The following is a 23,327-nucleotide window of genomic DNA, read 5'->3' as shown; positions in this document are numbered from 1 at the left end:
GACCACTTGCATTTTTTCCTGATAATGAAACAACTTAAAATTGGGTGCCTTACATAGCCTACCGAGAAATATATCTACAGAAAGCGTGTCTACTTTTGAACGAACCAATTCAAAACGAAATCAAATACTCCCTGATTACGTAATCTGAATGCATTCCCTAAAGGCGTCCAGTGGAAATTTCGTGAATTTCATTTTTGCAGCTGACAAGGACTCATGAAAACATTAGTTTATTAATAAAAAATAAAATGTGTCCTTTTTTCATAATCATTAGGCAACTTTTGCTTGTGCATTGTTTTAAGGGTAGGTTTAGGGTAGGGGTAGGTGTGAACGGGTAGGTTTAGGGTAGGGGTAGGTATGGACATTAAAAAAAAGCCTCAAAGCACATGAATAAGATGCTGGTAGCACAATCTGATAGGTAGCATTTTTCGCTATCGATTTGTGCTGCCTATCTTTTTAATGGGAGGTAGCACAATCTGAGCGGGTAGCACAAATCGTCAGAACCTCGTTGCTGACTGATAAAGGTCTACTGCTGTGTCAGGCTTACCTTATCATAACATTTTAGAAATCGCATTCTCAGCCCGCCAAAACTATTTTAAATGTCATTGTCAATATTATCTTGTTTAAACGTTTTATGTGTTTCAAATAACTCTTGTCGCTGTTCTGGTGAATGAAAGAAGGGTTCAAGTACATGTGGTAACGAAATACATTTTTAAATACAAAGATATTGTATTCATGGTGTCTCAAAATAGCACAGTTGAGTACACTTAGATGATCTTAAGTTGACCCTAAGAAGTACTAAAGGATCAGTTTTAGTATATTAAGTACAAAATTAGTGCGCGATAACAGAGCACTTTAAGTACATTATGGAAGTGTACTTGTTTTTCACCTGGGAGTGCAAGATTTTGCGCGTTCGGTAGCATACTGTGGGATTATAATTTTTATATTTTTATTTTGTCTAAATATTTTTTGTTTGGTTTAATTTTGTATCATTGCATAGTAAAATAATAAATAATTCACTTTTTATGCAGATGCAAAAGGTCTTCGCAGTCTATATACTTGAACAATAGGCCTATTATATTTAGAATATTTTACTTAACCTGTTTTTATCTTAGTTATTTAACGCATAAGCAAGTCATTAAAACTTTTTTTTTCAGCGGCATCCGTTTAATCGTGATCAACAACTATGATCAACGAATTGAAGCGGCGTTGGTCGGTTAGATCATTTTAAAGCGTCAAATAGCCTTCAATTTATAGATTATAACTGCACCTGACTCGGATGTAGACTGGTGAGGATTTATTTTAATGTGGATTCCAACCTCTAGCGTTAACCTATAGGCTATCAATGTGTTATATTTTTGGCCCGTGTTCAAGTGTTTGTGCGAATATCAATTGATGCGCATGCGCCTCGCCCGTGCGATCATTTGCATTTTTCCTGATAATGAAACAACTTAAAATCAATTCGAAACTAATTTTATTTATGTAAATTCATAATAACAATAAAATGTTGTGCTTTTGCAAAATAACCAAAACATACAGGATGCGTCTCTGTGAACTGGAGCGTCTCCAAAAGAACCACAACTCAGCGTGTGTCTCACATAGAAATATATCTATAGAAAGGCTGAAATGCCTACTTTTAAACGAACCAATTTAAAACAAATATTAAATGTATGAAGGTTGCATTTCTCCCTAAAGGCGCGTCCAATGGTCCATACTGTGGAGGTGAGAGTCGGCACTATGAATTTCTTCTTGCAGCCGTAATAAACTTTAGTTTATTAGTAAATAATTAAAATGTCTCCTTTTTCTATACATTAATAATCCTTAGGCTACTTTTGCCTGTGCCTTGTGGCAAATTTTATACGTGTGCTTGAATATATTGAAGCTCATATGGATTAGTAGGTCTATTAATTTAATATAAAATGCGCAATTAGTTGAATATAATGGCTTAAACGAACAACTAGTTAACTAGAAAAATCTTTAGTGGGGGGCAGCCCTATTAAATACTCACTAGACGTCTCTGTTAAAGTTTTAAAGCATTTTATAGGTTTTTTCATAGTCGGATGAATTCCGCTTTCAGACTAGTCACGTCCGTAGCGGAGAGATGTCACGTCCGTAACATTGATTTTTCCTCTGAAACACAACAACAAAAATTTTAACAAAATTTATATTTAATGCTTTGTAAATAGCCAACCCTTCTCCATTCGGCACACGTTGTCGCTTCTGGGCTGTGCATTGTAATTCGCAGAAAGTTTACAAAATATGTTGTCTCCCAGAAACTCGTGTTATTTTTTGTCACGTCCGTAACGCATGTGTTTTCCCCCCATTTAACATATAAAACAGGGTTATAGACTGATACTTTTCTCATGTCTGGACTCTATTTTAGGGGGTTTAGAAAAATATAAATATATGGTTTAATATATTGGTAATAAATATAATTTATGAGAATTTATATTTCAGATTTTGACTGCAAATGTCACGTCCGTAACGGTGGAATTGCTCAAAAGAGTAACAAATAACTCCAAAGTCAGTCACAATGCCAGGTTTATTATACAATAATAATCAAGTCTAAGATGATCACAAATTAAACAAGATTTTAACGCACATCTTTCTTATTAAATCGTTGTATTCCAACTCGTGTCCGTTACAATTTGCTGTAGGCCTATTCCACATAATAATATGCAATAAAACAATATACAATATGATTTGTTAACACGTAGGCTACCTAGGAGCTTGCGGCATGAATCCGTGAGTACAGTTTACAAACTCGTGGGAGCGGATTGCGGCGTCTTGCGGATTATGAATCTGTGAGTGCAGTTCAAAAACCGAGTGCGGTTTACAAAATCTGAGTGCACGGATTGGAAATTCGTGGAGTGCGGTTTATTAATCCGTGGGCACGATTTGTTAAACCGAGGGAACAGTTTAAGAATTCGTGAGTACGGTTTATAAACTGAGGGAACGGATTGCAAAACCGTCAGCACAGATTGTTTTTTTTTCTCCTACAGATGACTTCCCGGGCTCCGTACGAATCAGACATAACAACAAAGAATGAGCAGAGAATAAAATAAGAGCTCACCTTTTACAACAGCCTCCTTGTATTTGTCTCTTGCTAAAACAGCATCCTTAGATAACTGCCTGTAGGTGAATTTCAACTTCTCAAGATCGTTTTTAGTTACCTGTGAAGGACAGAAGCCAAGTCAAAACTGATCCATCACACTGGTCCTGTTTAAACCTGGTGTAGACCCTTTTTGTGTCGATGTCATGATTACATCACAGCGCTAGCTGGAGCCAAAACAAAGGGAAAACTGGAGGCGGCCAATACAAACCAGCACAGATTCAGCTACATAAGGAGCTTAAAATATCGTCTTGTTGTGATGTTGGGTGCCAGAATCGACATGGTACAGGCTCCAATTTGAAATGTTATCGCATAACTGCTGCCACTGCCAGACAAAAACCGACGACTGTGGTTAAACGCGGTAAAACGAGCGGACTGTCACTGGACAGAAACGAAAAAAATGCTTGCGTTTGCAGCGCACTTCTTATCAGAAAAGGTTCAATAAAGTATTGTCTTTTGATGTTATGAGTGCGTCTAAAGATTTCTTATGCATCTCACGATTATGTCGTGTATGAAATAATGTCTGTGTGCATGTGTGTAAAACAACAAACTGACGATTTATATGCTTAATCATTTGTAATTGTATATACATTGTTGTGATTAATTGTGGCTGGAATAATAATGTAGCTGTAAAAATAGTTGCCTGCTGAAATTGAAATCTTCATGACTACATAGTCACGGTGAGTTTGTCTTTACTACACGTTAGATGCGAGTCACTCAACCGGAGGGAATCCTGTCATTTGAGTAAAAGCGTGTGCGGGTCGGCCAATCTGGTTTCGTCTGTTAAAGTTAACCTTTTCAAATAACAATCGTGGTCCCGGACAGTGAGTGACTTTACATATGCGGGTAAAATCGGATTTTCTCCAGTTATTGTTAAAAAAAACAAGCTAACAAACTTCATAGCTAGCGTTAGTAAAGCGGTCAGGGGAATCTTTTTGCCTCCACCTAAGCTCCGCCCACAGAAAAACATCATCACTGCGTATCACTGCATGCAACGCACAAATATGATTGAATAAATAAAGTCATTACTCTGCTTATGAGTGAGTGAGAACAGAAGCAAAATGGAAAGAACATGAATAATAATGGCGATTTCAATCATAATCTGTGTTTTTGTACAACATAACCAAGTAGGAATCGAATGTTTTGGTGTGCTTCGTCAAAACACGTCCCATAACGATCATGTTAGGTCAGAGGGTGGCAAGTATAGGCAGCCTTTTTTGATTTTTTGAATACATTCAACCATATGAGTGTCTACCCTACAAAAGCAATCGCTTGAATGCATTTTTCATTACCTCTGGAAGTGATTGAAAGTGGACAAGCTCAAAATGATTTATACTCCATTTAGACCTGTATTTAATGTCATCGACTTGTGATTGGATTAATGAAAACACGTCTTAATAGCAGGTGTAAACAAGGCCACTGATGTCCTCTGAATCTATATAAAGGCTCACCTTGTGCATCTCAGACTCGATCTGCTGGTGGAGGCTTTGGTAACTCTTCTTCACCTGCTGCTTGTCTTTGATCATCATTGTGAGGCGGTGGAGAGGCCCTGAGTTGAGCTCCTCAGCGTGGCACTTCATGATCTTGCTCAACTGCTCTGTCTGCTGAACCATGTGAGTCCACGACTGATAACAAAAACCACATACCAAGATATAAAAAGACAGGATAAGATTAGTGGATGTGGGCGAGTGAGTGTGAGAAACAAACAAAGAGAAAAACAGAGATTGAGAAGGCGAGACAAAAACAGAGAGAGCAGGTTGCAGAATAACATATAAAAAACATCAGCTCCACCCGCCGACCCATAATGCAGCTGTGGGCCATTACCTTGGAGACCGTACTGATGTAGTGAATCTGAGAGGAGTTGTCATGCTTGTCCACCTGCTGACTGATGTTGAGCAGTAGCGATGCATATTCCTTATCGCTCTTCACCCGCAGGGTCATGAAGCGCTTCACCGTCTCCAGCAGCTTCAGTTCCCAGTCCTGCAGCTTCACCAGACCCTCGTGCGAGTTGCGCAGGTCCCGGCCAAACCCCATCTTGCTCACAAGGCACGCTCTCTCTCTCTCGTTCAATGGGGTGTGCTGCTCAGGTCTGCATTGTTACTGCTGCTGAGAGAAGATGTGGGTAGAGATAATGACTGGTTAGTTGAAGTGCATGAACGTATGTGCCAAGTTGTATTCTTTAGTTGGTTTCATATGGTTTATCATTAACATGGTCTATAAAAGATTAAATGTAATGACTCTGAAATGCCATATGGCATGTAAACATTACACAAAATATATTGGGATATTTTTCTTACATGACAAACGTGAGTGAGTGCACATATCTGAATAAAAAAAAATGATTTTTATTTTTTTTTTTACAAACATCATAAATGATTTAATTCAACAATATCATTATGTTTTGGAGAGTCACACCACGTGACACTATATAACCAGAACTAAGATAAAAATATTCTGTCATAAAAAGGTCAAATGATTTGATATTTTAAGAGACTTACTGACATTCTGCAGGGGTAATCTCTATGACACCATTTCCTGTTTTTATTCTGCATGTTGGTCACACCACATGATTTTGATATGACAGAGTTTTTTTTTTTTTTTTTTAAATAATTTGTATAATATTTCTAAATAAATATATTTAATCTAATAAATACATAAATAAAACTTCTTAAAATACTCTGTTGAAATAAATATCATAATAAATAAATGAATAAATCGATATCATAACGCCAAACTAATTTAAATAAATGACTATGCCAAACAACTTTATAAGGTTTGCTTTTCAATTAAAGGGATAGTTCACCCAAAAATGAAACTTCTGTCATTAATTACTCACCTTCATGTCGTTCCAAACCTGTAAGACCTTCGCTCACCTTCGGAAATTAAGTTATTTTTGATGAAATCCGAGAACTTTCTGACCCAGCAAGGGTACTACCGCGTTCAAGGCACAGAAACATATTAAGGACATCGTTAAAATTTTCCATGTGACTTCAGTGGTTCAGCATAACTTTATGAAGCTCCGAGAATACTTTTTCAAAACAAAAATAACGGCTTTATTCAACGATTCTTCTCTTCCGTGTTAGTCTCTGCTGCGCATTCACGAGAGTACCATTAGAGATGTTCCGATACCCTTTTTCCCTTCCCGATACCGATTCCGATACCTAGGCTCAGGGTATCGGCCGATACCGAGTACTGATCTGATACCTGGGTGTGTATTTGGTTATACAGCTGTATGTACTACTAGCCCTGTATGAATTGATACAATTATTTTATGGTGTGCTTCACCATAGATAGATAGATAGTCTGGCGGTAAACAAAAAATATAATATATAATGTTTGGAAAATGGCACATCTATTTAAATATCTAAAAGTACACTCTTAACATCAGTCAGTCAAGCATTATAAATGTATTATGATAATCAAGTATTATTTAATGATATAACTTTAGCAATTAGAATTAAAACTTGGTAACCATGAATACAGTCATTTTAACGGAACTGGTGGTGGTGCTTTTTGGTAATTGAGTGTTTCTCTAAAAATGGGGAAACTATCAATAATACTGATAAGATAATAATCATACTATGAATCCTACTAAGAACAATATAAAAGCACTAAGGATTAACGAGCTGCTGGATTCATGAATATTAATCACGTTGTCTGCGTTAAGCTTGAACTGATTTGCTGAAATCAAAACAGGGACGATTATTGGTGGCGCCAGCCAATGAGATTGTCGCGCATTAGCTCCGCCTACTACCGGAGAACCGGCAGTTCTTAAAAGCTCAAGAATTCCAAAGGAACTCCGTTATTCTGACAGGAAAATACAACAAAGAATATCGTTTACATACCAAGCAGAATTGACGCGCTTACATGCAAGACTCTCTCTCTCTCTTTTTGCGTGTGAGGAAAAAAGCAAAGCGACGGCGAGTCGTGCACTTCACACTAGAGTTTACGGTACGTCAAATACAGGTGCGCTGCGCATTCATTCAGATGAACTGATAAATGGCCCAGATCGCTTGACTGAGAGTGAAACTCTGAAGCGCTTGTTCAGAGTGTTCAGCGAGTGAAAATATATCTGTGCTAAACTTATACATAGCCTCCAACTCAACACACTGGCGAGTATAATCTGAGCATTTATTAGCCAGTGGCTAATATTATACACTATTTAGTCGCCCAGGGTGAAGATTTAGTTGCACATGCGAGTGATTTACTGGCTATGCGCTACCACGTTTGTGTTTATTCTTCACTGCTCTAAATAGTGGTCGCTTGTGCACAACTTCCTGTGTTTGCATTCTGAGCAGCGAAGAAGAATTGATGTCCGATTTGCAGCGTTAAGCAAAGTTAGCGGGCATAAGTCTTGTTTAAAAATGGTATCGGATCGGTACATGGGTTCAAGTACTCGCCGATACCGATGCCAGAATTTTTTGTGGTATCGGTGGAATTTCCGATACTAGTATCGGAATCGGAACAACCCTAAGTACCATGCATGTGATGCTGCTGATGCAGGAGCCAGCATTCTGACGTAGAACCCGGATGCGCTGTGCCTTGTTTACAAGCAGAGCAATGCACACACATGCATTGTGGTACTCTTCTGAACAGCGACAGAGAAATCGTTGAATACAGCCTTTCTTTGTGCGCAAAAAGTATTTTTGTAGCTTCATAAAATTACGGTTGATCCACTGTTCCGAAGACGAACGAAGGTCTTACGGGTTTGGAACAACATGACGGACAGAATTTTCATTATGTATTACACTATGTATGAATATAAATGAAGGTATATATAAACTTCATAACATTACACTTAACAAGTGTTGACATACTTTCTGAAGCCTTTAATTTGCTTGCTTGATTTAATGCTCTATAGAAGCAACCAAACGTATGATAACAATCATTTTTATGTGATAAATATTATGTTGTTTCTTTCAATTAAAAAAAGTTGAGTTGAACAAACTACTTTAAGACATTTCTATTTCACATAATAGTCTACTTCCCAATAAAATGCAGATAACTTTTTACCATACAATAAGTAGTTATCCAGAATGGAGAAATATCAACAGAAGGCCCAAACTGGACAACTGACATGCCACACTCAAGAAGTGTCCATCCAAGCATCCCACAAACGACATGATCTGTGTTGTACACCTCAAAGCCCTGATCAGTCTTAAATAACCACGTAACACAAGCATCATAAAGCATTCTTAGCTTGTAATCAACACGTCTAAATTCCGCTAACTAACCTCGCCCGACCAGTGCGTGCAAGTGAAACAGAGGAATATGCCTTAAACCGGTGAACATTTATGCCGGGTTTCCTAATACAGGTTAATTGAAAGAGAATGCAGTTTATCAAGAGCAAATCAAGGGAAAACAGACTTCCTGTGTGACGAGCGGCTGATACCCACATGACTTATAAACTCAAGCCTGTTAAGAAAACAGTCAGATCTAAAACAGTCAATGACTGCTGAACTGAAAGCAAGGACTTTAACACAACACTACATTTTTACACCTCCAGTTCCTTTCTAAGCAACTAAAAATAAAAATAAATAAATAAAAATATGAGAACAACTTCAGGTATTTGTGCCTTGAGGCTAATGTGTGACAACATGCCACGACTGAAATGACAATGAGACACAACAATACTAAATACACAACTGCTACAGTTAAATCAAAATGCTTTTAATATCAGAAACGGTGAACTGGTTTACAGTCTGTAGTAAAGCAGAAGGTTGTTTAATTACTGAGATTAGTAATGTAGTTTAATACTTCACAAAGCCCTTAATAACCTTCTTATATGAGAGCACATACCTTCTGCTCCCCTTCATCCACACAGCTCACATTTAGCTTATAGACCACCGATTCATTAAGAAGCTTACAGAAAGGCAGCTCTTTTGAGGATGTTTGCCACTAAAAGTGATTAAGGCTATTGTGTTGTATCGAAGAACTTGCAGAATTCAAACAACTGTTTTGTTTAAGATATTTTTGTTCATGAGGGTTAAAGGTAGTGCTCTGGCAATACACTATTAAAATGATATTATTGGCATAATAAAAAGTTAACAAGTTAAAGGTCGATCTTGCATGGCTTATTTTTATTCAGTTAACATACCAAAGTTCACAGCAACCATTCAGTTTGTTTGAAGTTAGTTAACTGGCAGACTACAAGAGGTGGGTAATGTGTCAGTAAGCCACAAGAAGAAACCAAAGCGGCCAGACAAACAGATACTAAATAAGCTGATGTCAATTTTACTGTCGCAGCTATTGTTGGTTTCCTGTGAAAATAACTGCTCAGACTAACACGGTCAAAAGTGACAGCTCTTGACAGATAAGAAGTTTGTTTAAATATTAATATGCTAAGAACGTTGTCTCTAAATTTTTGCATGTCAATAAATAGATATTACAAGCAAGTTCAATATCTTATTGATAGAAGGTGACGAGACGTCAGTTAACATTAACAATGAGCAATACATTTGTTACAGTATTTATTGATCTTCATTAACAATAGTTAATAAAAACAACTGTTCATTGTTGTTCAAATGAAACCTTACTTTAAAGTGTTACAGTAAGGACTACATTCTGCATAAAGCCATGTCTTTATAAAACACAAAATGACCTTCACATGATAATTTGTGAAGAAAGCATGAATTGAAAGGAAATGAACACTAACCAACAGTGCAGTTAGTAATTTGTTACTTTGGGAACCAATCATTTCAATGATAGCTCAAAAGCCTGACCCATCTATGAAAACACATCATAGAGCTGTAAAATAACCAGTGTGCTGTATAATCCTCTCTCACCCATAACTCAATTAGGCTGGTTAATGCACATCAGTGGGAGTTTAGCTCAACAAGGATTTGCTGTGTGCTACAGAACAGCTCTGTGGGGGCACAGCTGCTTGAATAGCACTTCTGAGCACACCAGCGGAGGAATGTTTGTCCTCTATATGAGCGTCTCAAGAACGGGAGACCAAACACAACATGTAAACAAAGTCAGCTGCTTGTGACCGCCATCGCTTCATGGTAGCATAATGGTGGATCAAAGACTTACAGTGTGTGTTCTTCCATTGTAATCCAGGTAAATACATTCTGGACGATTCTTACCACCTGTTTTATGACTAAAAAAATACTCGCTGAGTCTCAGCCCAGTGGTTGTGACAGCTTTCCCACAGGAAATGAACAGCACGTTACTCCAAGTCCAAAACACTGTTCAAATCCAAAACACTAGCATAGACTCCCAGCTGTCAATGGTACAAACGGACCACAACAGACTGGGAATCAGTAAAACGATTGTGATTTACGCTATTAAAACATATGCATAGGCATATAGTGGCCACAAAATGTATTTGCACACTTGGATTGTGGCATACAAAACAATGGAAGTCACTGCATTATAACAAAATATGAAAGCAAGTGGCTTTTTTTTTTTAATACCAATACCAATAATTTAAGCCAACACAAGCACACTTAACAATGAAGTTTAGATTATATACAAATTGTACTCAACATCATTTTGTTTTTAAACGTTGATGTCCATCATTGAGTACTATACATCAAAGCATCCTCTGATGCCAAAACTGAACCACAGCGATGCTTGATAATGGTAATTCAAAGAGTTTATGATCATCATATTAAAGAGGAAACTGAAGATTTTCCCCCAACACAATTCAATGGAATGACCAATTTCCTTACACACAAAAAGCCCTTCTCAGCATTCCTCCTCAATGCACAGAATAACACAATCTGACTGAATAACATTACATACTCAAATTATGTGATTGGTTGAGCTGGTCAAGGTGAATAAACCGCAATTTTAGCTGGTTATCTGCACAGTCCGTTTATACCGCTGTTGTCAAAAGTTTAAAAGGAGTGACGGGCGACTGATTTTTGTTTTCAGATATAACACAACCTCACGCATCCATAAATAACATTTACGGATAGTTGACAGACTGCAGAACATATTTTATAGGCTTACTGAACATGTTCATTGGCTTTCCTGTGCTGGTGGGACGTTAGCCGCTGCTAGCGCTGCCCTGCTAATGCTGCCTGGCCTTTTCCTTTGGAAAAACAGCAAAACAATTGAATACAAACGCGCAAAAACGAGCCTCGCGCCACACCAAACACCGCCTGCGTGCCTACAAAATTGCATACGTGATAGAATAGCAAACTGACTTACTGTAAAGGTGTATTGTAGTATTTGTCCGTGTTTCCTGATTCCTCGGTATTCCTCTTTTCTTTGACTGGGGTTGGAGGAGTTGAGTTGGGACTCGGGAGGGGTTTCCGCTCAGCTCCAGCGCTGCCACAGGCTTATGACGCTCACCACACGACCCTCGAGCCCGTGTGTGTGTGTGTGTGTGTGTGTGTGTGTGTGTGTGTGTGTGGTCAGGGATCAGTACTGTGTATACCTACCTGAAATGTCATTATTTCTAAGTAAGTTAGAAGACAGAGAGGTGTTCATTTTATGGTCATTGACACGAGGGCTGCTGCAGAACCGCTCTTGTCTAATATACTCAACTGCTGAAGAGACTGAATAGATTCATTTTAACTTTAAGAGAGTACCAGTCAACTCCCTCATACTCAGTGTGCTGAGATTAAATGGATGGTCAGCAGATGTCTGTCTGTCTTGACACCAAGTCTTGTCTGTTTTCGGAGTATGTCCATCAGATGGCGTTATTTCATCTGTTAGCTCGATGAAAACACTCGTGGACTCCGTACTTTTTACAATCCTGTTGATTTACTTTTGGGTATTTAAAATACTAAATATGCAAAATTAACCAAACCTAAAGCTGATTTATGCTGAAGCCCTAAATACAAATCTCCAGGTTAGAAAAAGGAAGTAATGCTTTACTGTGTCTATCATTCTAGACGGCTGCATATATGAAAAAAAAAACACCTAACCCTAAAAAAATTCTAACAAAAGGTTTCTCAGCTGTTTTTTGTAGTATTAGGTGTCCTTAATAACATACTAAAAGTTTACCAAAGTTTGACCACTTGAAAGGTGTAATTTTCAAGATGGTGTCCAAGATGGGCAGGAAGCCCTTAAAATATCCTAACTCCTTCATTATTTGACCTAGCCAAGTAATCTTGGTGTCTAACCCCATGATTTATGAGTCTATGAATCCATTGGACTTGTCAAAATTGCACTGACATGATTACATACACTACAGGTGCATCTCAATAAATTAGAATGTCATGGAAAAGTTCAATTATTTCAGTAATTCAACTCAAATTGTGAAACTCGTGTATTAAATAAATTCAATGCACACAGACTGAAATAATTTAAGTCTTTGGTTCTTTTATTGTGATGATTTTGGCTCACATTTACAAAAACCCACCAATTCACTATCTCAACAAATTAGAATATGGTGACATCAGCTAATCAACTCAAAACACCTGCAAAGGTTTCCTGAGCCTTCAAAATGGTCTCTCAGTTTGGTTCACTAGGCTACACAATCATGGGGAAGACTGCTGATCTGACAGTTGTCCAGAAGACAATCATTGACACCCTTCACAAGGAGGGTAAGCCACAAACATTCATTGCCAAAGAAGCTGGCTGTTCACAGAGTGCTGTATCCAAGCATGTTAACAGAAAGTTGAGTGGAAGGAAAAAGTGTGGAAGAAAAAGATGCGCAACCAACCGAGAGAACCGCAGCCTTATGAGGATTGTCAAGCAAAATCCATTCAAGAATTTGGGTGAACTTCACAAGGAATGAACTGAGGCTGGGGTCAAGGCATCAAGAGCCACCACACACAGACGTGTCGAGGAATTTGGCTACAGTTGTCGTATTCCTCTTGTTAAGCCACTCCTGAACCACAGACAACGTCAGAGGCGTCTTACCTGGGCTAAGGAGAAGAACTGGACTGTTGCCCAGTGGTCCAAAGTCCTCTTTTCAGATGAGAGCAAGTTTTGCATTTCATTTGGAAACCAAGGTCCTAGAGTCTGGAGGAAGGGTGGAGAAGCTCATAGCCCAAGTTGCTTGAAGTCCAGTGTTAAGTTTCCACAGTCTGTGATGATTTGGGGTGCAATGTCATCTGCTGGTGTTGGTCCATTGTGTTGTTTGAAAACCAAAGTCACTGCACCCGTTTACCAAGAAATTTGAGCATGTCATGCTTCCTTCTGCTGACCAGCTTTTTAAAGATGCTGATTTCATTTTCCAGCAGGATTTGGCACCTGTCCACACTGCCAAAAGCACCAAAAGTTGGTTAAATGACCATGGTGTTGGTGTGCTTGACTGGCCAGCAAACTCACCAGACCTGAACCCCATAGAGAATCTATGTACAATACAATCCACTGTCAAAGAAACCTGGGCTTCCATACCACCTCAGCAGTGCCACAAACTGATCACCTCCATGCCACGCCGAATTGAGGCAGTAATTAAAGCAAAAGGAGCCCCTACCAAGTATTGAGTACATATACAGTAAATGAACATACTTTCCAGAAGGCCAACAATTCACTAAAAATGTTTTTTTTATTGGTCTTATGAAGTATTCTAATTTGTTGAGAGTGAATTGGTGGGTTTTTGTTAAATGTGAGCCAAAATCATCACAATTAAAAGAACCAAAGACTTAAACTACTTCAGTCTGTGTGCACTGAATTTATTTAATACACGAGTTTCAAAATTTGAGTTGAAGTACTGAAATAAATGAACTTTTTGCATGACATTCTAATTTATTGAGATGCACCTGTATATTGAGTTTTTGGCTCAAGATCTGCATTTAAAGTCACACCAGAGGTGTTCAGCTTGGATTAGGACTTGGCTTTCTGCAGACTGGTCCAGTTCTTCCACGCGGACTAAATCGATCATTTCTTTTTGAACCTTGCCTTATGCACAGAGGCATTGCCATGTTAGAATAGAAAAGGGTCCTGTCCAAACTGTTGCTTTAAAATTAGAAGCACACAATTCCCTAGAATATCATTATATGCTTAAACATTAAGATTTGTACTCATGGAAATTACTAAAGTAGTCAAACCTGTTCATTAGAAGGGGTTGACCCAATACTTTTGGCAATGTAGTGTACTTATGGAATACATGATTTTGTGAGATTACTGTAAGGTTTTATCATTGTTTGGGGTGAACCAGAGATGTAAATGATTTAGCCTATGTCATGTAACTCCTACTCAGTACGTGTTTTGGACACATACCGTTTTTGCTAAAACACAGACTTGACATTCAATGTAAAAGTTATTGCACCCAAAATTATCTTAAATTTGAGTTGTATAACTTTGATCATAAACAACTCTGAATTAGCCCAGACAGATGCCAGTGTGTGAACCCTCTAAAATGGTCACTCATTTCAATTTGAATAAGGTAATACATATGTAATGCATCCTCTATAGATGTTTTTGAGTATAAAGGTGGCATTATACTAAACCCAACAAAACTAAATTCACAATTTTCAGAAGATGGTGGAACAGAATATTGACATTTGATATTGCTTGCCTCATTGAAATTTTGAAATGTTGTTGGCAGCACAGTGTATACCATTTATAAAAATAAAAACACAAAAAAAATAAAAGGGGTTAGTGGTACTGAGCCTTCACGTGGCAGCCCTGTTTTGACTAATTTTACAGTACCACACAGTTCTAATGAATTTATTCTTTATTGTAATCAAAAGAATGGTTATGGACCACAGAAACCACCAACACTAGGCAAAACAATATGAGAAAGGAGAAATATGCAATTACTTAAGGGAATTGTACTTATTTTTTGCATAAATATGCCTGTAACCAATTGCTTTAATATATAATTATAATTAATTGTACTTGTAATCACTTATCTATCATGCAAATATGCTAATTAGAATATCACATGGCCAAAACATGTATCAGGCACCAGTATTCCTGGTCTAGGAGGAATACAAAGGAGTAATGGTCATTTTAAGGACCTGACGGCCGCCATTTTGAAAATGGGGCCTTTCTTGGAGTCAAACTTTGGTAAACTTTTAGTATGTTTTTAAGTACATCTGATACTACTGTAAACCACTGAGAAACCTTTTGTTAGAATTTTTTTGGGGTCAAGCCATATTTGCAGCTGACTATTCATGTTTGGGTACTTTTTTCCTTTAGCATTCATTCTATCTATCTATCTATCTATCTATCTATCTATCTATCTATCTATCTATCTATCTATCTATCTATCTATCTATCTATCTATCTATCTATCTATCTATCAGTCTATCTGTCTGTCTATATTTGTCTGTCTGTCTATAGCGAAGTATATTTTCTAATACATAAAAATAGAAAATATTTTGTTTTTTTATTCTTCAGTTTAATTTTCAATAATTAGAATTGTATATCTATTTTATTTGTTTGGAAACAAATCCCCAGTGTTAATTTAATTTACTATTGTAGTTTTTGTTAATATTTTGAATTTTTCAAATATTCAAATTATATTATTCAAAAATCATTTTTTAATTCAGTTTAATTTAATTTAATTTCCCATTTTTTCCATCAGTTTACTTCAAGTCTAGGCATGGAGGTGATCAGTTTGTGGCACTGCTGAGGTGGTATGGAAGCCCAGGTTTCTTTGACAGTGGCCTTCAGCTCATCTGCATTTTTTGGTCTCTTGTTTCTCATTTTCCTCTTGACAATACGTTCAGGTCTGGTGAGTTTGCTGGCCAGTCAAGCACACCAACACCATGATCATTTAACCAACTTTTGGTGCTTTTGGCAGTGTGGACAGGTGCCAAATCCTGCTGGAAAATGAAATCAGCATCTTTAAAAAGCTGGTCAGCAGAAGGAAGCATGAAGTGCTCCAAAATTTCTTGGTAAACGGGTGCAGTGACTTTGGTTTTCAAAAAACACAATGGACCAACACCAGCAGATGACATTACACCCCAAATCATGACAGACTGTGGAAACTTAACACTGGACTTCAAGCAACTTGGGCTACGAGCTTCTCCACCCTTGGTTAAATGAAATACAAAACTTGCTCTCATCTGAAAAGAGGACTTTGGACCACTGGGCAACAGTCCAGTTCTTCTTCTCCTTAGCCCAGGTAAGACACCTCTGACGTTGTCTGTGGTTCAGGAGTGGCTTAACAAGAGGAATACGACAACTGTAGCCAAATTCCTCGACGCGTCTGTGTGTGGTGCTCTTGATGCCTTGACCCCAGCCTCAGTCCATTCCTTGTGAAGTTCACCCAAATTCTTGAATGGATTTTGCTTGACAATCCTCATAAGGCTGCGGTTCTCTCGGTTGGTTGCGCATCTTTTTCTTCCACACTTTTTCCTTCCACTCAACTTTCTGTTAACATGCTTGGATACAGCACTCTGTGAACAGCCAGCTTCTTTGGCAATGAATGTTTGTGGCTTACCCTCCTTGTGAAGGGTGTCAATGATTGTCTTCTGGACAACTGTCAGATCAGCAGTCTTCCCCATGATTGTGTAGCCTAGTGAACCAAACTGAGAGACCATTTTGAAGGCTCAGGAAACCTTTGCAGGTGTTTTGAGTTGATTAGCTGATGTCACCATATTCTAATTTGTTGAGATAGTGAATTGGTGGGTTTTTGTTAAATGTGAGCCAAAATCATCACAATTAAAAGGTAACTGTAACTACTAGCTAGCAAAGTCATTATCAGTAAGTCACAAGCCAGGTCCTGCCATTTCTTAAAATTATGCTCTAGTTTGGAGGCTGGGAAAACTGTCTCACAAGGAAAATCTGTGAGATGAAATGCAGAGTGAACTTGAGTGTCAGAAGTACTACTAGACTTGAAGTAAACTGATGGAAAAAATGGGAAATTAAATTAAATTAAACTGAATTAAAAAATGATTTTTGAATAATATAATTTGAATATTTAAAAACAGTGAGATTACTAAATGTGGACATACAGTACGTGAACGTGAGTAGTAGGAACGCCCCCTCGTGGAAGCACGCTACTGTCTCGCGCAGTCACGTGACTGTCATCAGCGGACCAGTGTGACGCGCGATCAGCTGACGTTCACTCGACCTTCTCCACTGCGGGAGATACAGACGTCCAAACGCCTCCATCCGCAGCGTTTCAAATATATTCCGTACCGAAGCATGGCGAGCCAGTCTCAGGGCATCCAGCAGCTGCTGCAGGCGGAGAAACGAGCCGCGGAAAAGGTCGCAGAAGCCCGTAAAAGTAAGTTGCCGTTTTGCTTGTCATCGCTGCAGACTAGCGCTTAGCTAACATGCTAACTGCCCAGCAAGTCACTGCCGATGTTTTCTGTAACGTTATATATACAAATAACACATAGGGGGAATGAATGAATGAATCTGAATTGGAAAGACATTTCCCTGGTTATCTCATATACAATGTCGACAAATTTGGGCAATGAAGTGTTTGTTTTTGTTTTCAGTATTCATTCTTCTCGGGTGACAGACCTGCTAACAGTTCTATAAACAAGCCTGTATGATGGATAATATTTACCAGTGGATGACACGACATATAACGAAATTATTTATTTTGGCCCATTTACACTGAGGATGTTAACGGTTGAAAACACCAAGTAAATTGGAAGCCTTTGTCTCACAACATTTTAACATTTGAAGTCAGCGTTCAACTCATCGTTTTCTTTTTTTTATGGGAGATATTCAAGTTTCATATTTGCTCTTTATAGTGAAGGAAATGATGACTGTAAGTTTACTAAATATCTCCTTTACTGAAGTGTCACAGTGACATTGACTCACTAGACATTCTCTCAGTTCCTGTTTTATAGAGATTTACTGCCTCTGGTTCCCATTTCTCATAAAAGAGAGGAATTTCCCTGGCAGAGCAATATTCCACTTTTCTATTTTTCTGCCTATAGGGTAATAGCTCACCAAAATCTACATTGAGACATTTTAAGTGCACAAGATACTGGTTTCAGTACAAAAAGTTACGTTAAAATAAAATATTAATCTCTCACATAAAAATATTTAATTTTATTTTAAATGACAAAAGCATTTCAGTGAAGATATACATCATTAAATTCAAGTCTGGCTGTGCAAAATTAATTAAAAAAAATTACCCTTTAAGCACACATTATGTTTTATTAAAAATTCTTGTTTAAGGAAAATTTTTAAAGAATAATTGTAAAAATATATATTTTTTGAAGGTACAAAGTCAATCACAAAAAACCAGAACACTAAAATCAAGCAACGAGGCATTCAAGTCGATCAGTTATATATTCATAATGAATGTCATTTAAGCACATTGCAACATGTAGGCTAGTCCACGTTCGGCTAAGTAACTCATTCAAAAATCAAATAAAACAAACCAATAAAACATTTAATTCATGGGGATGAACACAGAAACTAGCCTCATTATGAAACCTCTTGTTAAATGGATGTTAACTTATCTATAGTCTCTTATGGCTGGAATACACACAATTTTTGCCCCAATATTCAACAGATTTACAGTCTGGAGAAGTTGATGCTAGTTCCCAAAGATCAGAGCTAGTCTGCAGATTTGAGTCGACAGAATCCATAGAAAATCGATTAACTTAACTTAAGGTGACAACCATCAGTTACTATTTAAAGTCTGTTTATGAAGTATTTACAGACGTTCAATGTGGAAGAGCTTAAAGAGAGCACACTGAGCTTAATTGGAGCAGCAACAATTTTTAAGAAATTTCATGTAATATTTATTAAAATGACAGGATTTTGCTAAATAAATAGTCTAGGTCATGTATTAAGTTCATACATATTTTAATATGAACAATTATTATTAACTATATCTATGAAATTATACTTTTTCTTACTGATGTCAAGCTGAAGCTGTGATTTTCATAGTATTGTACCCTTTAGCTCACCTTAAAATAATATGAAATCTTTACAAATTACAGCACTGTAAAACAACAGACCAGCAATAAACTGTCAATTTATAATATTATGGATGTAAAAGTACAAGCCAGTAATGCCTGTGAAGTATTATGTTAGCGTAGCACACAATCTTATACAGCTAGTCAGCTAACTGTGTTCTGTAGCATCTGCGCTGTGTTGCTAAAACTATCTTTTGGATCTAATGTAATTATGTCCCATATCCAAGTTCCAGCTTATAATATGCAAAAGTCTGAACATTAATCTCTTATTTTTACAATAAGTAGTGAAACTTACCTTAAACATCTAAAAAAACGCACATTCAAGGGGCTCCTCTTTTGGTGAAAGTTTTTAGACAGCTTTCAAAATGGCCGCCAGACAGTGTGCACACATGGAGAATCATATCTCAGCGTGCAATGATCTGATTGACTTGAAATTATAGGAGGTATATAGTAACAAACATATAAATTGGTTAAGACATCAAGTAGGATAATAAATTATTTTTTATTTTCATAATCTGATCTCAAAAATGGAAGTGATGCTTAATGGGTACGTTTACCCTACAGTTGTAGCACTGATAGTAATTTATCATAATTTTTTTTTCAATAATGCATTGTATGTTGTTGTTGTTTTTTTTAATAGGAAAAAATCGTCGTCTGAAGCAAGCCAAAGAGGAGGCACAGGCTGAGATTGAGCAGTACCGTCTGCAAAGGGAGAAAGAGTTTAAGACAAAGGAGGCTGCGGTAAGATTTATTCATTTTTGCTTCAGGCATCCATTTCTAGCCATATCACTACTTCTGTATTTACATGGGCGAAATTTTGTCAAAAGGCGTTTTGGTACTCTGCTTTTAGGAATGCTTTTATTATGACTTATGCTTATTGGCAATTAAAATGTCCTGCTGTTATAATGTCAGAACTTCCACCATTTTGAATAATTCATGTTCTCCATAAGGGAATTGATTATTAATGATAAGAAAAACAGACCTACTGTGAGCTACTTGTTTTGTTAATAGATGGTAATATGTTTTGGATGAAAGCATATGCAGAATTCCTGCTGAGAAACTACATTACCCATGATTCTGCAAAAAAAAGAAATGGTAACACTTTATTTTAAGGTGTCATAATACAGAGTAATTACCTAATTATGTATTTAGTAGTAGCCATTGTACTTACATGAAAAAAAAAGTACTTACCATGTAACTAAGTTATGGAACAGCCTGTAACTGCAGTTTGTAATTATGTAGCTGTAAGAGGCAGCTACTGTTACACATATGAGTCTGTTACGCAGCTACTTGTACACAATCTTGATGCACTTTATTTTAAGTAGCTTATGTTTGTGTAATATTATGTAATTGTAATGTAATTAGAAAGGTATTACATGTATTTTAGCTGTGTACTAGTGGGTTAAATCAAACTAAGGTGCAGCTGGATAAGATGTACACTATAGATACACATGAAGTACACTTAAGTACAATCTTGATGCACTTTATTTTAAGTAGCTTATGTCTGTGTACTTACATTTATAATTACATTGTATAAAGTCTGCAACACACATGTAACAATCTTTTGGTTACATAAGTAGCTCTGTAACAGACTCGGTTTGTTACATATGTGACCCTGGACCACAAAACCAGTCTTAAGTGTCAATTTTTCGAAATTGAGATTTATACATCATCTCAAAGCTGAATAAATAAGCTTTCCATTGATGTATGGTTTGTTAGGATCGGACAATATGTGGTCGAGATGCAACTATTTGAATGGAATCTGAGGGTGCAAACAAATCAAAATATTGAGAAAATATCTTAGCAATGCATATTACTAATCAAAAACGATGTTTTGATATATTTACAGTAGTAAATTTACAAAATATCTTCATGGAATATGATCTTTACTTAATATACCAATGATTTTTGGCATAAAAGAAAAATCTATAATTTTGACCCATACAGTGTATTTTTGGCTATTGCTACAAATATACCCCAGCGACTTAAGACTGGTTTTGTGGTCCAGGGTCACATATGTGTAACAGTAGCTGCCTATTACATCTACATAATTACAAACTGTAAGTACAGGCTGTTCCATAACTTAGTTACATGGTAAGTACATTTTGTTTCATGTAAGTACAACGGCTACTACGAAGTACTTAATTAGGTAATTACTCTGTATTATGGACACCTTAAAATAAAGTGTTACCAAAAAAAACTACCGATCAGAGAATCAATACAAACCAAAAAATAAATAAAAAATGCTTTAGCATCCGCCCACTCCCTTCGAAAGTCGGTGACATGATCAATCTCCCAACAAAAAATTATATGTTTATTTATTTATATAATATATTATATTTAAATAGGATATATTTAAATCCCTATGGGAAAAAAACTTCCAGAAACCAAGGTTGCTAAAAAAAAAAAAAAAAAAAAAGTAGGCAGGCGTTCTTAAAATCTATTAGGTTTATATGAGAAAATGTGAAAGTATCGAAGTATACAATTTTAAACAGAGCATTTAATTTTAAAATCCTTAAAGTGCCCCCTAAAATGTAAATTAATATTCTAACCTGAAATTTTCTGTTTTAAGATCAGAGTAGAATAAAGCTACTCTATGCTAAATGCTTTCACCATGGTGTACCTGGGCACCTTAACCAGGATAAAATCATTTTGAAACACCTTTGACTAATTCCTTGTACAATATTGTAAAATACATAATTGTTCAATAAATAGTTATATTAAACACTTTAAATAATCTCTCAAAACCTCTGCAGTTCCATCATGAACATCTTGGGTCACACAGCTTGTCGGGGAAACCCTGACAAATCTGAAAAACCCCATACTGTCATTGGAAAAGAGAGACACGTGCATTAGTATTAGTTCTGAATAATGCTTAAAGTTACCGTCCCATTGCTTTGTCCCGCAGGCACTGGGGTCCCATGGAAACTCTGCTGTAGAGGTGGATAAGGAGACCATTGATAAGATGAGCCGCATCCAGAGCAGTTATCAGCAGAACAAGGAATCTGTGCTTGGAAACCTGCTGAAGATGGTGTGCGACATCAAGCCAGAGATCCATGCCAATTACCGCGTCGCTGGATAAACACCTCTGTCCAAGCAGCACATCCGTTACAATCCCTAAAGGCCCACAAAGCACTGAGACAAAGACTGCTACTGGACATATCACGTTACAATCATAATATTTAGATTGCTGGACTACACTGCTTAATAATACACCCCTTCTCTACATTACAACATTAACACATTTCCTACGGTTTAAACAGACATTCATTGAGACCTAAACCAGTCAGTGGCCATGGTACTGCACATACTCGTCTCCGCAGTTTGCAGATATATCTTTGATATGATCCAATGCAAGTCTTTGTCTCTGTTCTTTCAGTTAACTGTAGTATTGTCCAGTATATCAGAGTGAGTTTCTTTGTGAATGATACCTTTAACTGTTTGTATGAACGTCTGTATTTCGATGCTACATACTTAATTTATAAGTAATCAGATGTTGTTTTATCTAATTGATGTATACCTTATAGATTTTTTTTTGTGACAAAGCTTATAATTATCATAATCTTAATGTTGTGTTTGTAATTAAATTATCTCCACGCTTCCTCCCTGTGCTTTCGTTCTGTATTATGTATATGGCATTCCTCTATTTCAGCCTGCTGTGAAAATGTAATAAATGTCTGTGTATAAATGGATTTGCACTGTTTTCTGTGAGAATATCTCCCTTGAGAATGGAGCATAAATAGTGAATATTGTTTAACTGTGATTTACTCTTTAAATCTAAATATGACATAATAAATCTAATCTAATCTAAATATAACTTAATCTGCCTCATACAATCTGTTCTAATATAAAGATCGACCGAGTAACAATGTCTCCGTCTTTAAAATAATTCTGCAAAACCTATTCACTAGTTATAAAAGTTTGGATATCTTCACTAGATTATAATATATTAATTGCACACGAAGAAATATCCTCCACACTTTTCCTGAAAAAGTTTAATAAAAAGCTTAATTCTATTTAAAAATCTACAGCTTGTGTATTTAATATACACAAATATTTGGCTTATTTCTTTTTTTTTTTTTACTTTAAAAGCCTAATTTACATTGCTGCCAAAACTTAAGGCCTTGACCTCATTCAATGAAATTTCTTATACATTATTAAGTGAACGTAGAAATTATATGCGCATAACCTTGAAGGCAATATTTCAAACAATTCTTTGTCAACATCAAGTATTATTTGCCATGTGGCAGCGGAAGTAATCACGTGTCACAGGGAACCGTGAAAGCACCGGACACACAGCGTCCAACAGAAATCTCTTCAAGATAATAGTTGTTTTTAAAGTATCTTTATTTTTCTTTGTTAAATAGAATAGACAATCCATGACTGCTTGTTAATCAGTGGAAGAAAATACTGATAGAAAAGGCGTTGTGTTTTATTCTTTACCATGATAGAAGAACTGAGAACAAGCT

The 23,327-nt window shown here is 36.8% G+C and overlaps 2 protein-coding genes across 5 annotated transcripts in view; one reads left to right on the top strand and one right to left on the bottom strand.

The window, feature by feature from the left end:
* fer (fer (fps/fes related) tyrosine kinase) overlaps nt 1-11,720 on the bottom strand; it is a 47,073-nt gene extending 35,353 nt beyond the window's left edge. Inside the window, exons 1-5 of one of the 4 annotated variants that reach the window (XM_058775777.1) lie at nt 11,270-11,720; nt 11,069-11,150; nt 4,934-5,215; nt 4,561-4,734; nt 3,071-3,170 (exon numbers count right to left, since the gene is read on the bottom strand). In XM_058775777.1, coding sequence (XP_058631760.1) covers nt 3,071-3,170; nt 4,561-4,734; nt 4,934-5,143 — 484 coding nt within the window. In that variant the 5' untranslated portion in view covers nt 5,144-5,215; nt 11,069-11,150; nt 11,270-11,720. The remainder of the gene's footprint in view (nt 1-3,070; nt 3,171-4,560; nt 4,735-4,933; nt 5,216-11,068; nt 11,151-11,269) is intronic. The other 3 variants (XM_058775778.1, XM_058775776.1, XM_058775775.1) reach the window with 3 other exon arrangements.
* A 5,280-nt stretch (nt 11,721-17,000) lies between these two features.
* Nucleotides 17,001-22,550, top strand: atp6v1g1 (ATPase H+ transporting V1 subunit G1). Its single transcript, XM_058774498.1, has 3 exons — nt 17,001-17,198; nt 19,499-19,599; nt 21,767-22,550. The coding sequence occupies exons 1-3, from the start codon at nt 17,117-17,119 to the stop codon at nt 21,938-21,940; spliced, it is 357 nt and encodes a 118-aa protein (XP_058630481.1). The 5' UTR covers nt 17,001-17,116; the 3' UTR covers nt 21,941-22,550.
* Nucleotides 22,551-23,327: the final 777 nt, after the last annotated feature.

Source organism: Onychostoma macrolepis, chromosome 05 (genome assembly GCF_012432095.1).
Source record: "Onychostoma macrolepis isolate SWU-2019 chromosome 05, ASM1243209v1, whole genome shotgun sequence".
Taxonomy (NCBI): Eukaryota; Metazoa; Chordata; class Actinopteri; order Cypriniformes; family Cyprinidae; genus Onychostoma; species Onychostoma macrolepis.
This window is presented reverse-complemented; position numbering and strand designations above follow the sequence as displayed.